The 15,516-nt window shown below is 34.3% G+C and overlaps 1 protein-coding gene across 4 annotated transcripts in view; it reads right to left on the reverse strand.

Annotated features, from left to right (window-relative positions):
* The window catches only part of ADK (adenosine kinase), a 404,427-nt gene that overhangs the window by 273,563 nt on the left and 115,348 nt on the right, over positions 1-15,516 (reverse strand). For all 4 annotated transcript variants that reach the window (XM_087824314.1, XM_087824312.1, XM_016224045.2 and 1 more), the window contains exon 4: positions 660-738. In XM_087824314.1, coding sequence (XP_087680440.1) covers positions 660-738 — 79 coding nt within the window. The remainder of the gene's footprint in view (positions 1-659; positions 739-15,516) is intronic.

Raw genomic sequence — 15,516 nt, forward strand, 5'->3', positions numbered from 1 at the left:
AGACATGGGTATAGATACAGACATAGAAATGTATACATACATACAAATTTAGGTATGTACATGTGCATATAAAACATACCCAGATACAGACACACAGATAATTAAATACAAATCATACCTATATTTATGTATACGAATATGTACGTATCTATATGTACACAAGAAAACTTGTGTATCTTATTATAGAAATGTATTTTCTAAGCACTATATAAAATGCAGAAGCCATAAAGTTTAATTATATTAAAAAAAACTAAAAACTTCAGCACAGTAAAAGCCACTATAAGCAGAGTTAAAGTACAAATAAGTAATGCTTTCAACTTATAGAATAAAAAGCTATACTATCCATAGTATGAGGAATTTCTATAAACTAGTAACATGAAAAATTATAAAACAGTCAAAAAACTTGACAATCAAGAAAGAAAAAATGTAAATGAACAATAAACACATTAAAAAATGTTCAAACTTACCCATAAATAAATACCAATTAAAATAAAGTAACTTTTGTTGATTAGATGAAAAATCACTGCTAAAATCCTAATTCAAAACAAACAAAACCATTCCATAGCAACAAAATATAGATTTGAACACTTATGCAATGACCAAAAGTCTAGAATCATTTTAAATCCATTTCTTTACAACTTTAAAAATAATTAACCAACCTGGGCCACTTTAATTGAATTCTGGGTAGAACCACCAGCATGATATTCAACTTTGAATTTTTTTACAAGTTCATTAAACCTGTAAGGAAACCACAGTAGAAAAAGTAAGTTAGCATATGTCAGTTGTCACAATGCAAAGTTTTCACATTAAATAGCAATTAGTAGGATTTTTTGAATTATATAATTATGATACATAAATGAATTTAAATGCTATATAAAAACTTTGCTAAATACCCATACTTAAGATATGTATTATATAAATGTACAACTATAAGAATTTAAAATATGTAGGCTTTCCATTATTAATCATTAAACTAAAGTAAGAAAGAAAAATTCATAATTATAAGCAATGCATATTTTCCTACATTAATTGTTGACCTCTAGAATCCTTATAAATGTATACTCTAGTAAGTTTAAAAAGTGTTAGATATTATGAGGACTAATGGTTTATAATTTAAAGAATCAGGAAACTACATTGGGTTGTATGATTCTAGGTAAGTTGGCTGGTGACAATTTTTGTATCTGATGAATAAAGGCACAGAGAGAGATGATCTAAGCTTTGATGCCTCATTATTTTGGCATCTGATAAAAGCTAACTTCTCTCTAGGAAAATACATATATTCACTATACATTAACTTTTCACACAAGATGATCCATGTACACCCCTCCTATTACACACCCTCAGCCAAGGGATTTTGGACACTGATTGCAATAAGGGTCAAATTAGATGGCATTTACTAATCTGAATCACAAGTCAATATTTCCTACTACATATCTCTAAGATGTGAGTAGAATATTCAAGGAAGATTTCCATCTTGAAAATATTTTCAAAACTTGAAGTATAGAAGTAGATCCTACTATTCAAGTGAAACATTTCACAGAACTTCAAAATATATGTATATTAAAAAAAGACAGATAAATTCAGAGATGGTTAGACTTGGGGTAGAAAAAATGGAGTTACAGCCAGTCCCATACTCCAATTGCCTTGGGATTCCATCTGTAAAACCTGCTCAGAACTTTGACAGCAACGTTTGTATACCACTAATACTACTAATGTAATAACAGCAGAGGAGGCCAAGCACACAGGACACAGATACATATATATAGGTGGATGGTTTGGGTAGTTTACAGGAAGTTCTCCTCTAATTACTTTATTAACTAGGTATTAGCTAAGAGTGATGTTAGAGATTGGAGGTGAAAGGGGGGTGAATGGACAAAGTAAACACAGAGTGACCAATTGCTAGGTTCATGTTAGGTCCTTCCACTTTCAAAAGCTAATTCCTCCAAAGGCTTTGAATCACATTTGTAGTGGGTTGAATGGTGTCCTCCAAAAATATATGTAAGCCCAGAACCTGTGGATGTAACCTCATTTAGAAAAAGAGTCTTTGAGGATATAATCCTCCCTCCTCTATTACCATGAGTGGGCCCTAAATCCAATGGCAAGTCTTCTTATAAGAGACAAAAGAGAAGACACAGAGCAGAAGGGCAAGTGAAGACGGAGGCAGAGATACTGATGTGGCCATAAGTGAAGTAAGCCAAGGAATGCTAACACCGCCAAAAGCTAGATGAGGCAAGAACGGATCTCCGCTGAGGGGACCAGCTTCTCTGTGCTGAAACAGGTCAGTAGCTCACTGATTGGGATGTCATCTGCATTAAAATTGAGGTGCTATTAGTGAGAGGTAATCTACTGCTAAACCCCACTGATTATTTTTCCTCTCAGAGGGGGAAAAAAATCCTTCTGAACTGCATATCCTCCCATTTCTTACAGGAAAAACAGTTCCATTATAATCTTATAGTACCACTGTCACAAATGCAGTCCATCGCTGACCAAAATGTCATTATGCAGTACATGACTGTATTTATAAAGTGAACACCTATGTAACCATCACCAATAGACAGACAGATAGTGATATATAGATAGTAATATATAATGAGCTTGACCATCCATTTTTTAAAATTTATCTTTATTGATGAAAGTATCAGAGATATCCCCCGCTTTTCCCCCATTGACCCCTCCACCCCATGTCTGCCACCCCCCAGGCCTTCACCACACTATTGTCTGTGTCCATGGGTTATGCATATATGCATATAAGTTCTTTGATTAATCTCTCCCCACTTTCTCCCCTACCCCCCGCCTTCCCACTGAGATCCATCAGTCTGTACCATGCTTCTATGTCATCTATTTTGTTCCTCAGTCTATTTTGTTTATTAGATTCCACATATGAGTGAGATCATGTAAAACTAAATCAGGAAGAATCAGAAAACCTGAATAGGCCAATAACAACGGATGAAATCGAAGCAGCAATAAAAAAACTCTCAGCAAACAAAAGCCCTGGTCTGGACAACTTCACAGGGGAGCTTTATAATTCTTCAAGTTGTAGGGTTAGATAGTTTACTAAAAATTTTTCTTGCTTTTTGAAGTAGGCCTGCAGTGCTATGAACTTTCCTTTTAGTACTGCTTTCACCGTGTCCCACAGATTTGGGGTTGTTGTGTGTTCATTTTCATTTGTTTCCCAGAAGTTTTTCATTTCTTTCTTAATCTTATTGGTAACCCATTCATTGTTTAATAATAACATGCTATTTAGCCTCCATGTGTTTGAATGTTTTTACTGTGTTAATTTCTAATTTCATGCCATTGTGAACTGAGATGCTTGATATGATTTCAATCTTCTTGAATTTGTAGAGACTAGTTCTGTGTCCTAACATGTGGTCTGTCTTTGAAAATGACCGGGTGCACTTGAAAACATATTCTGCAGCTCTGGAGTAAAATGTTCCATAAATATCAATTAAATCCATCTGATCTAGTTGTGCCATTTAGTCACTGTTTCTGTGTTGCCTTTTTATCTGGAACATCTATCCAGTGAAGTCAGTGGGGTGTTAAAGTCCACGACTACGACTATATTGCTGTTGATCTCTCCCTTAAAGTCCTTAAGGTTATTACTAATAGGTCCTTATTTATTGCCATTTTAATTCTTTATGCCTATGTTTCTCTATTTCTTCTTATTATTACAGCAGTCCCTTTAACATTTTTTGCAACGCTGGTTTGGTGGTGATAAACTCCTTTAGCCTTTTCTTGCCTGGGGAGCTCTTTACTTCACCACCTATTTTGAATGATAGTCTTGCTGGATAGAGTAGTCTTGGTTTCAGAATCTTGTTTTGTATTACCTTGAATACTTCATGCCATTCCGTTCTGGCCTGTTGAGTTTCTGATGAGAAATCAGCTGACAGCTTTATGGGAGCTCCTTCGTAGATAACAGATTAATTTTCTCTTGCTGCCTTTAATATTCTCTTTGTCTTGAATTTTTGGCATTTTAATGATCATGTGTCTGGGCATGGACCTCTGGATTCTTCTTGCTTGGGACTCTCTGTGCCTCCTGAACTTGTGTGACCTTTTTCCTTGACCAGGTTAGGGAAGTTTTCTGCCATCATTTCTTCAAACAGATTGTCAAACCCTTACTTACTATCGACCTCCTCTGGCATTCCTAAGATGCGAATATTGTTACGTTTTGTGTTGTCCCACAGCTCCCTTAGACCGTCCTCCTGTTTTTTTTGTTTTTTCTTTTTGGATCTCTGATTGAGTTATTTTTTCTACCCTGTCTTCTAATTCACTGATCTGATCCTCAGCTTCCTCTAATCTGCTGTTTACTCTTTCCAATGTATTCTTAATTTCTGCTATGTCATTCTTAAGTTCATTCACAGTTTCCATATCTTTTTCATGCTATTGAGCATCCTTACAATCAGTATTCTGAACTCTACAGCTGAAAGATTGCTTATCTCCATTTCATCTAGCTCTTTTGCTGGAGACTTCCCTTGTTCTCTCATTTGGGGCTTGTTTTGTTTCCCCATTTTGGCTGCCTATTTGGGTTTGTTTCTATGTATTAGGTAGGCCTGCTAGGACTCTCAGTCTTTTTGGCCGGTCTCTGGTGCAGGCCAATGTCAGATGCTCTTTGTGACTGGCCTTGAGTACCGTTTGGAGCTATCAACAACCCATGGCTTGAGGTCCCCTCTGGTGGGGCTGGGTGTGTTTGGACAGGACTAACATGCACACCAAAGTCTGCTTTTCCAAGGCCCAGGTCCAGAAGCAGATCAGGCAAAGACTCAAAGCACTCTTAAGTCTGCCTCTGCCAGCAGGCTGATTAATCTGATTCTCTAAATGAGCCTCAAACTATAGAAACCCCATGGGGTAGCGTGAAAGGTTTTCCAGCAGGGTGGGGCACTGCTTCTCCCTAAGGCAAAAGCTGCTTGGAAGGTAAATATCTGCCTCTGCACTATGGGAGAATGACTTAGCACAGGGATCCAGAGGGGTGCCCTCTGAGCTCTATCTCCAGAGCCCATCACCTTAGATTCTCCTCACACAGCTCCAGTCCACTCTGCCCTCCCTCTGCTGGAGCCCAAGGTGAGTGGCTGCACATGAAACTTTGCGCGTCGGCTCTTTAATAGGGTGCCTGCATTTCCAGCCGTCTCTCCCTCGCAGACAGAAACCCGGCTGCTTTTCATAGCCAGATGTTATATGGGCACCTTTCTCAGACCTGGTGCTCTTAGCTGGGAAGCCCAGCCTGGGGTTTAGACCACAAAGTCTCGGTGGGAACCCCTCACAGGGGAGATATCCCTGTGGACCTTTAGCTGCTGCCTATGAGAGCACAGCCAGCCCTCGTACCTCCGCACTTCCTACCAGTCTCTATGTGGTCTCCACTTTTCCTCCTTGTTTATGAGGGTACTCTCCAGCTCATCTTCAGTTACAGTTGATTACTCAGGATGGTTTTTCATATTTTAGTTGTAATTCCAGTTTGGTCCCGGGAGAATGTCAGTGTAGCTTCCACTCAGTCTGCCACCGTCTTTAATCTCCGAGCTTGACCATTCTTTACTCTGACTCTATATCTGTACATCTACCACTGCACAAACTCCATTTTGTCTTATTACTATTACTTTGTTAAGTCTTAATGAAATGACAAGTGCCTTCACCTTGTTCTTCATGAGCTCTTTCATTACTCTTGGTCCTTTTGCACCTCCACATTGACAAACTAAATGTCAATTTCTAAAGAAAAAAACAACTTTCAGAATTTTGGACTAGGATATTATTAATCACCCACACCCACACCCACATCCACACCCACAGAAGTGATATCTCTCCAATATTAAATTGTCCAATCCATGATCACAGTATATGTATTTAGGTCTTTACTATCTCTCAAATAAGTTTTAATATATTTCTTGCCATAAATCCTGCATATCTTTTACTATTAGGGTCACTACTTCATACTGACTATGTTTTAATACTATTGGAAGTGATGTCTGTTTAAACCTAATTTTTATTTGTCACTGGTATTTAGAAATATAATTATATCAATTTTTATCTAGCCAAGTTCCTAATATCTCTAATTAATCTAATGTTTCATATATTTTTGCAGTATATACATAATTATCATTTGTAAATAATGACAATTTTTCTCCTCTATTCTTGTCTTAGTAGAGACTAGGACCTGCAATATTAACATGCATAGAGAAAAAAATAGTGGCCTTATAAATTCTGATGAATGACAAAGTAGGTCCATTTCCCAAAACTGTAAGTTTTTAAGAGAAGTGTTTAATTTTTCAGTCTGATTAATTTTTACTGTGTGTTTGTATTGTTTTTATTAAAGAGTTAAATTTTTAAAAATGTCATAGACCTATATCTACTATTGAGATATTTTCCATATATTTCAATTTAGAAATATTAAGTTATCAAAATATTTCCACAATATAATGCAACAAAATTATAATATACATATGTATATTGCAAACAAAATTATCCAATATACATGTGTACTAAAAAGAACCAGAAAGAGTACAACCAAGGTGTTAACAGTGGTTAGCTCCAAAGTAGAAGCAATTATGGATCTTGTATACATTTATTTTGATTGTCTGTGTAATAAGCACATAAACTGTTCTGTAATAAAACCATTTTTAAATGTACTTCATTTTATAATGGAAGAACATAGCAATTTTCCATACAATTATTTAAAAAGAACCATATACAGAACAAAGCCAAACAAAAAGCATAGAGCAGAAAAGTAAGTGATTCTGAATGAAACAGGCAAGGAAAGTTTAACATCTGGAACTGGGATTTGACAGATAAGGGAGAAAAACTATACAGGGCTGAGGGTAAAACAAAAAAAATGACATATTCAGAGAAACAGGTTAAACACAGACTAAAATATAGGTCAAAATCAAAGTAGTAAAATCTGACAAAGAAAAGGTAGGTTATTCTCTCTGCCAGCCTAATAAATTTAGACATTATTCTGTGGGCAACTAGGAATTATTAAAATCTGGTTACTACTAGTGTGAAAGGCAGACTTTTTTGTAAATGATGATAGCACTGTTTGGAGGACGGAGTGGAGTAAAGAAAGGAAAAATTGCAAATCACTATTGTAAACCTGAAATTAATGTAACAAATACAAGACTGTATACCAACTATACTTAAATTAAAAATTTAAAAATAAAAATAATAATAATAAAAGAGGTAGATTGCTGCTTTTAGAATAGTTCATACCAAAGAAGATCAGAATGCTGAGCTAAAGGGGCTAGAGAGAAGTGATCAAGCTAAGGAATCATTTCTGATGTTAAAGACATAGCATGTGATAAATAACTGCAAATGGAAGATGTGGCAGAAGGATGACAATTCTGAGATTTCTAGTTTGGATGACTAGTTGGATGGTGTTAGGAAAGGAGATATAGGAAAGAAGAAAAATCATATGGAGCAAAGGGAAATACTAAGTAGCTGACAAACCAAGAAACATTTGTTTAGGAAATTGACTGCAATGAGGCAAGATTTGTTCCCTTTAATCTTTTGCACAGATTTGGCACATAAGTCATATGTTGGTTTGCTCTGTATACTTTCGAGCTGATACAAAATGTTTTGTTTGTCTATGAATGATCTATGTCAAAACTATCAATGTACCTGGCAAAAAATATTTAAAGAAACAAAAAGTTCAGGCTAAAATATTAATAAACCTTAAAACTATAATTATAACTTTCTAAGGAAATAATAAATTAAGTAAAAATCATATATTTTCTAAGTTGTTTAGGGATAAAAGAATTTATGATACCTTTACATTTTATGGAAAATGAAATATTTCCACTATGTGATTTTTTTCTATAAGAAGTGATGTGTGGCAATTTTGTGCTTCATAGATTTTCTTACTTCCTCCTTTTGATTGAGTGTCTTTATCTGAATGGAGTGGGAATATGAAACACCTCAATCAAAAGGCTGAATGAATTAAAAGGAAAATAGCTGATCCATTTTCCTACTACCAATCTACCTATGAAGCCCAAATTAATAAAGTATACAGCTTATATGATGTTAAAAATTCCAGAGGGTAAGTAACTTAAATAAAATGCTAGAGAAAAACTGGACTCAGTACTTATCGAACTGCAGGATGAGAGTTTCCAGTTGACAGAAGCAAACAAAGACTAAGAACAACAAATTTGATAACATAAAAACATTTAAAGATTTTCTGTATAAAAACAAAATAAAACAAAAAAATTTAAAACTAAAGAAATGTTTACCAAATATGAAAAATGATTATTTTTATTTAAAAGATTTTTAAAATATTTTAAATATTATTTATATATTAATATTAATTTAATTTAAATATTATTAATTTAATATTTTAAAAATATTATTGTAATATTCCCATTCAAAATAAAAATATAAGGCTCAGATAAACTAAAACGACAAAAGAAAAATGAGAAATGTTGAAAACAGTCTCACTCACTAATATTAAACACATATAAACAGAGATTTCTGTACATTAGTCAAAAGTATAAATTATAATATTCAGTATTACTAGAGATGTGAAAAAGCTGACATAACCACACAGTGTTAGAGACAGAACTCTTCTGGAAAGTAACTCAGCAATACATACCAACAATCACAAAAATGTTTATATCCTATGATCATAAAATTCCATTTCTATCACTCTACCTCAGGGAAATAACCCGCTATATGCAAGAGCTGCTCATCCTACCGTAATATATAATAAAGTAAAAACAACATAAATATCAAAAAATAGAGGAATGATTAAGTAAATTATGGAAATTATCTTGAAAGGAATATAATAAAGCTCATATATTATTTATATGCTATATTATTCTAGGAAGGAATTATGATAGCTTATAAAGATATCTGTAATATAGGGTGAATAACCACATTAAATAAATGTCCAAAAAAGACATTAAAAACAGAGGTAGTAAATTAAAATGAAGTTGAAAGAACACAAAATATAAGACATGAAGATTTCTAGTTTATAAAAACCAAAATATAATATGGAATATCTTTAAACTTACTGTTCAAAGGCATTATAAGAATATAAAAATGTATTCAAGATGTTTATCTTCCTCTGGAAATTTTTTAAAGTGACCAGAAGAAAATACATTAACATGCCATCAACATTTTTTTGTATAAGCCTTTTCCTTTCTTACATTTTCTACAATTTGATCATATGAGTATTTCAATTTACAATGAAAGCATTTTTATTAAGGATAACTTTTAAATAAAAATGAATATCAATGGAGTTAAATTCAGAATTTTGGGAGGACTAATCTTATAGAAAAAAGCAAAAAACAATATATTGTATACTTCTAAAGAAGCTTTAATACTTATTGTGATAGTGTATAGGAGAATTTAAACTCTAAGAAATGCTTTCCACTCTCATAACACATATTACTAAATACTTAATAAACAATTTAGAATTCCTGACAATATGAAGGATATATATGTGTGTAAATGTGTGTGTGTGTATGTATACATACATATATATGCTTTGCTTTTGAGAAGAAAAGTAAAATACAGGGAAATGGAGAAGGTTTCGAACACTAATATGGTAGGCAAAGCTGTGATTAAATACTAGTCTTTGGTCCTGGATTAGTAGTAAATTTCTGGAGATACAGTAACCACCGCAGAGTGGTACTATGCACAAGAAAAGGTATCAAATAAAATGATCAAACATAGAAATTTAAAGTCTACTAAGAGATGACACTGAACTTCTGGTAAAAATAAAATAGTATTGATGATCACAAGCATCTTACAAGCAGCAACAAATAGTTTCTTACTGAACAACAGCTGGGCAGTGACTAAACGACCAAAGTAAACATAGGCAAGCTAACATAATCCATCCCTTAGAATAAAAGCCCTTTTGGAATTAAAATAAAGATACAAGTATTAATAGAAATACATAGTGGTGTATTACAAAGAGATCACCTTTTCAAAAGTAATAATTATTATAGCAACTGGAACACGGGCAGATAGGTTATGGGAAGAAAATTTTAATGGTAGAAAATTATGATGCTACACTGAAGATAAAGTAGCTAGAATTTGCTGCTTCTCATTAAAGTGTACTGATCATTTCATAAGATTTCAACCAGTTTCCACTTTATAAAGTCTACAATGAGAAACAAACAGCAAATAATTTTTCAAGAGTTTAAATAGTAGATTGATAACAGGTAGATTAATAACAGCATAAACACAAGCAGAAATGAACACAATATATCCAACGCAACAATGTGATAAGCCTGTTCTGCTTTGAAAATATAACACTCAAAAATAAACAATACCCAGCACACAAAATTTAAAAAAAATCAGGAGTATGAAGAGTCAGAAAAACAGTATTTGTTGTTCCTAGACACATAGAATCTTCCAAAACTAAATCAGGAAGAATCAAAGAATATGAGTAGCTTACAACTAGTGAAACTGAAGCAGTAATAAAAAAAACCCAAAAAACCTCCCAACAAACAAAAAGTCCTGGAATGGGTGGCTTCACAGGTGAATTTTACCAAACATTCAAAGAACAAACACCTTTCCTTCTCAAACTATTCCAAAAAATTGAAGAGGAGGGAAGACTCCCACGCTCATTTTACAAGGTCAGCATTATCCTAATTCCAAAATCAGGTAAAGACACTACAAAGAAAGAAAATTATAGGCCAATATCTCTGATGAACATGGATGTTAAAACCCTCAAAAAAATTTAGCAAACCAGATCCAGCAATACATTAAAAAGATCATATACATGATCAAGTGGGACTTTATTCCAGGGATGCAAGGCTGGTATAATATCTGCAAATCAGTGAATATGATACACCACATAAACAAAATGAAGGATAAAAATAACATAATCATATCAATAGATGCTGAAAATGAATGTGTTAGAATCCAGCACCCATTTATGATAAAAACTCTCAGCAAAATGGGAATAGAGGGAATACACCTCAATGTAATAAAGGCCATATATGACAAAACCACAGCCAGCATCATGCTCAATGGGCAAAAACTACAAGCATCTTCCTTAGATTGGGAACAAGACAAGGATGTCCGCTTTAACCACTCTTTTCTTTAAAATTGAATTTATTAGGGTGTAACTGGTTAATAAAATTATACAGGTTTCAGGTATACAATTCTACAGCACAACATCTGTATATTGCATTGTGTGTTTACAACCCCAAGTCAAATTTTCCTCTATCACCATTTATACTCCTTTAAAATGAAACCATTTTTATTAAGGATAACTTTTAAATAAAAATTAATGTCACTAGAGTTTAATTCAAAATTTCTTGGTATTCAATTTCCTTAAATTGCTTCAAAAAGAATAAAATACCTAGGAATAAATTTTAACAAGGATGTAAAAGTCCTGTACTCAGAAAATTATAAGACACTGAAGAAAGAAACTGAAGAAGATACAAATAGAAGATAGACTGAGTTCATGGATAGGAAAACCTGAAATCATTAACATGTCTATGCTATCCAAAGCAATCTATAGATTCAATGCAATTCCTATAAGATGCCAATGGTATATCACACAGAACTAGAATATTCCAAAACTTTATATGGAACCACAAAAGACCCTAAATAGCAACAGCAATCTTGAGAAATAAGAACAAAGTTGGAGGAATCATGCTACCTGATATCAAACTATACTATAAGGCCACAATAATCAAAATAGCATGGTACTGGAATAAAAACAGACATGTAAGGGTGGGATAAATGGTGCTGGAAGGAGACTTTACTTGAGGTGGTAAACACACAATACAATATACAGATGATAATTTTATTAACCAATGTCACCCCAATAAATTCAATAAAAAATAAATGAATAAAACAGGCATAGATATCAATGAAACAGAATAGAGAGCCCAGAAATAAACCCACGCCTTTATGATCAATATTTGGCCAAGGAGTCAAAAACATACAACGGAGTAAAGATAGTCTATTCAATAAATGGTGTTGGGAAAATTGGATACGTGCAAAAAAGAAAAGAAAAGAAGGAAGGAAGGAAGGGAGGGAGGGAGGGAGGGAAAGAGAGAGGGAGGGAGGGAGGCAGGGAGGGAGGGAGGGAGGGAGGGAGGGAGGCAGGGAGGGAGGGAGGGAGGGAGAGAGAGAGAGAGAGAGAGAGAGAGAGAGAGAGAGAGAGAGAGAGAGAGAAAGAAAGAAAGAAAGAAAGAAAGAAAGAAAGAAAGAAAGAAAGAAAGAAAGAAAGAAAGAAAGAAAGAAAGAAAGAGAGAGAAAGAAAGAAAGAAACTAGACCACCTTCTTACACCACACACAACAATAAACTCCAAACAGACCAAAGACTTAAATATTAGACTCAAAACCATAAGAATACTAGAAGAGAGCACAGGCAGTAAAATCTAGGACATTTCTCATAGCAATACTTTTCTTTTTTCTTTACTTACTGGATTTAGAGAGAGAAGGGGGGAGAGAGAGAGAGAGACAGACAGACAGACAGAGACAGACAGACAGACAGACAGAGACAAACATCATTTTGTCATTTCACTTATTTATGCATTCATTGGTTGCTTCTTGTACGTGCCCTGACTGGAGATCGAACCTGCAACCTTGGCATAGCAGGACGATGCTCTAACCAAATGAACTGCCTGGCCAAGGTTATTTTTTCTAATATATAGCCTCAGGCAAAAAAACAAACAAGAAAAAAAATAAACAAATGGGAGTGCATTAAACTAAAAAGTTTTTGCACAGGAAAGGAAACCAACAAAATCAAAGGACAACCCACTGAATGGGAGAATATATTCGCCAATACATCTGATAAGAGATTAATATCCAAAATTTATGAAGAACTTATACAACTCAACACCAAAAAACCCCACAAACAATCCGACCCCACAAAAATAGTAAACAGACCTGAACAGATGCTTTTCCAAAGAGGACATATAGACAGCTAATGGACATATGAAAACATGCTCAGTGTCACTAACATCAGAGAGATGCAAATTAAAACCACAATATCACCCCACATCTGTCAGAATGGCTATCCTCAATAAATGAACAAGCAACAAATGTTGATGAGGACGGAGAGAAAAGGGAACCCTCCTGCACTCTTGGTGGGAAGGCAGATTGGTAGAGCCACTGTGGAAAGAAGTAAAGAGTTACCTCAAAAAATTAAAAACAGAATTTCCTTATTGTCCAGTGATTCTGCTTCTGGGAATTTATCCAAAGAAACACTAATTTGAAAGAATATATGCACCCCTATGCTCACTGCAGCATTATTTACAATAGCCATGATTTGGAAGCAGACCAAGTGTCCATCAGTAGACAAGTGGATAAAAAAGCTGTGGTACATTTACACAATGGAATACGACTCAGTGGTAAAAAAAGGAAATCTTACCCTTCGCAACTGCATGGATGGACCTGGGGAGAGTTATGCTAAGTGAAATAAGCCAGTGAGAGAAAGACAAGTACCATATGATTTCATTCATATGTGGAATCTAATGAACTAACAAGCAAAACAGAGACAGAAAGCAGGCTGACAGCTCTCTGGGGGAGCTGGGGGAACGGAGGGGCTCAGGGCAGGAGTGGAGGGATTGAGCAAAAAATTTAAGAAAGAGAAAAATTTCATGGGCACAGACAACAGTGTGGTGATTGCATGGGGGAGGGAGGTTGGGGGAGGAAGAAGAAGGTATGGGGGTATAAATGGTGATGGAAGGAGACTTGACTTGGGGTGGTGAACACAAAATTCAGTGTATAGATGATGGGTTGTGGAACCATGCACCTGAAACCTGTATAATTTTGTTAACCAGTGCCACCCAATAAATAAAAAGAGAAAAACCAGTATTTGTTTGAAGATGCTAATATAACCATGTATATTCACCATACATTACAAAAGCAATCACAGGACTCTTAATTCCACTCTTTATGAGGTCCACACATAAAGATCTGAATGAAAAAATCTTACTCCATAATCTGAGGATCAAGTATGGTCTAGTTCAATTTGTAAGATTTAAAGAAGGTTTTAAAATCTAGAGCACTTTGAATTCCTATCTTCATTTGATTTTTAGGTTAAGAAATTTCTTCCAAAATATCTTTTTTTAACCTTACATGAATTACCCATATATTGGCAAGACAAATGGCAAAGTTATATAAATGTGAGAAATTTAATAGAAAATTTTAGAAATACAAACTTTTCATTTTCTGACATTCCTGAAAAAAACTAAGTGACTTACCAGCTATGATATTTTTCATATTACATAAAATTAATCCCTGACAAGTCTGACATCCTATGTTCAGTCTGAATATGTCATAGTGAGCCTGGTGACTAAGGATACAAAAGCACTGTTCATAATTTCTGACTTAAACATGACTGATCTAGTATTTTAAAAATATACTTACTGTTATAGAAATACTTTTTACTATAAATATTAACTTTGAGGAAGTTATACTATCCAGAATATATCAAGAACACTAAAAATTCAGTAATGATAAAACAAACAATCCAATAAAAAATTGGGCAAAATATTAATAAGAAACATTAGCAAAGAAAAGATATAGATGGCAAATAAGCATAGATTTTAATATCATTACTCATTAGGGAAATCCAAATTAAAACCATAAGGAGATATATCTATTAGAATGACCCTTTTTTTAAAATATATCTTTATTGATTTCAGAGAGAGGAAAGGAGACAGAGAGAGACAGACAGAGATATCAATGATGAGAGAGTCATTGGGGATTGAGCCCACAACCCGGGCATGTGTCCTGACCGGGAATCGAACCCTGATGGCCTGGATCCCAGGTTGACGCTCAACTGCTGAGCCACGCCTGGCCGGGCTCCATTAGAATGACTTTAAAAACTGACAATACTAAGTGCTGATAAGGATGTAAAGCAACTGAAATGCTCATACACTGCTGATGGAAATTAAAAATGGTACAGCCTCTTTAGAAAATAATTTGGTAATTTCTTTAAAAATTAAACATGTAGTTACCTGACAACTCAGGCACATGACAAGTTAAAACGGCCTTATTTATAATCACCAAACACTTCAAACAACCCAAATATCCCTCAATTAGTGAATGGATAAAAAAATTTGGTACATCCATACAAGGAATACTATTAAGCAATGAAAAGAAATAACTAATACATTCAAGAGCATGAACGAATCTCAGAAATATTAGGCTATGTTAAAGAATCCAGACTTAAAAGGGCTATATTCAATATGATCCCATTTATTTGACATTCTGGGTAAGGCCAAACTATAGGAACAGAAATCATTAGGGAAATCCAAATTAAAAATTAAACACACACACACATACACACACACATGTGCACACACACATGCACACACACACACACAATCTAGGTACCCAATTAAAGAAATTCCAAAAGGCTACCTTTCCCTCTCTGCATTTATGTATATACATATGTACATCTCTACTTACCTACCTACACGGAAAGACAAACATGGACACACAGAGACACACATAAAGCACATTTGAAACTCAAAACAATCCTAAAGATTAAAACAATTATCCCAATTTTCTGAATAAAGACACAAATTTAGAGTTCTAGTGACTCATGTTTTAAACTCTGGATTT

Source organism: Miniopterus natalensis, chromosome 14 (assembly GCF_054644295.1).
Source record: "Miniopterus natalensis isolate mMinNat1 chromosome 14, mMinNat1.hap1, whole genome shotgun sequence".
Lineage (NCBI taxonomy): Eukaryota > Metazoa > Chordata > Mammalia > Chiroptera > Miniopteridae > Miniopterus > Miniopterus natalensis.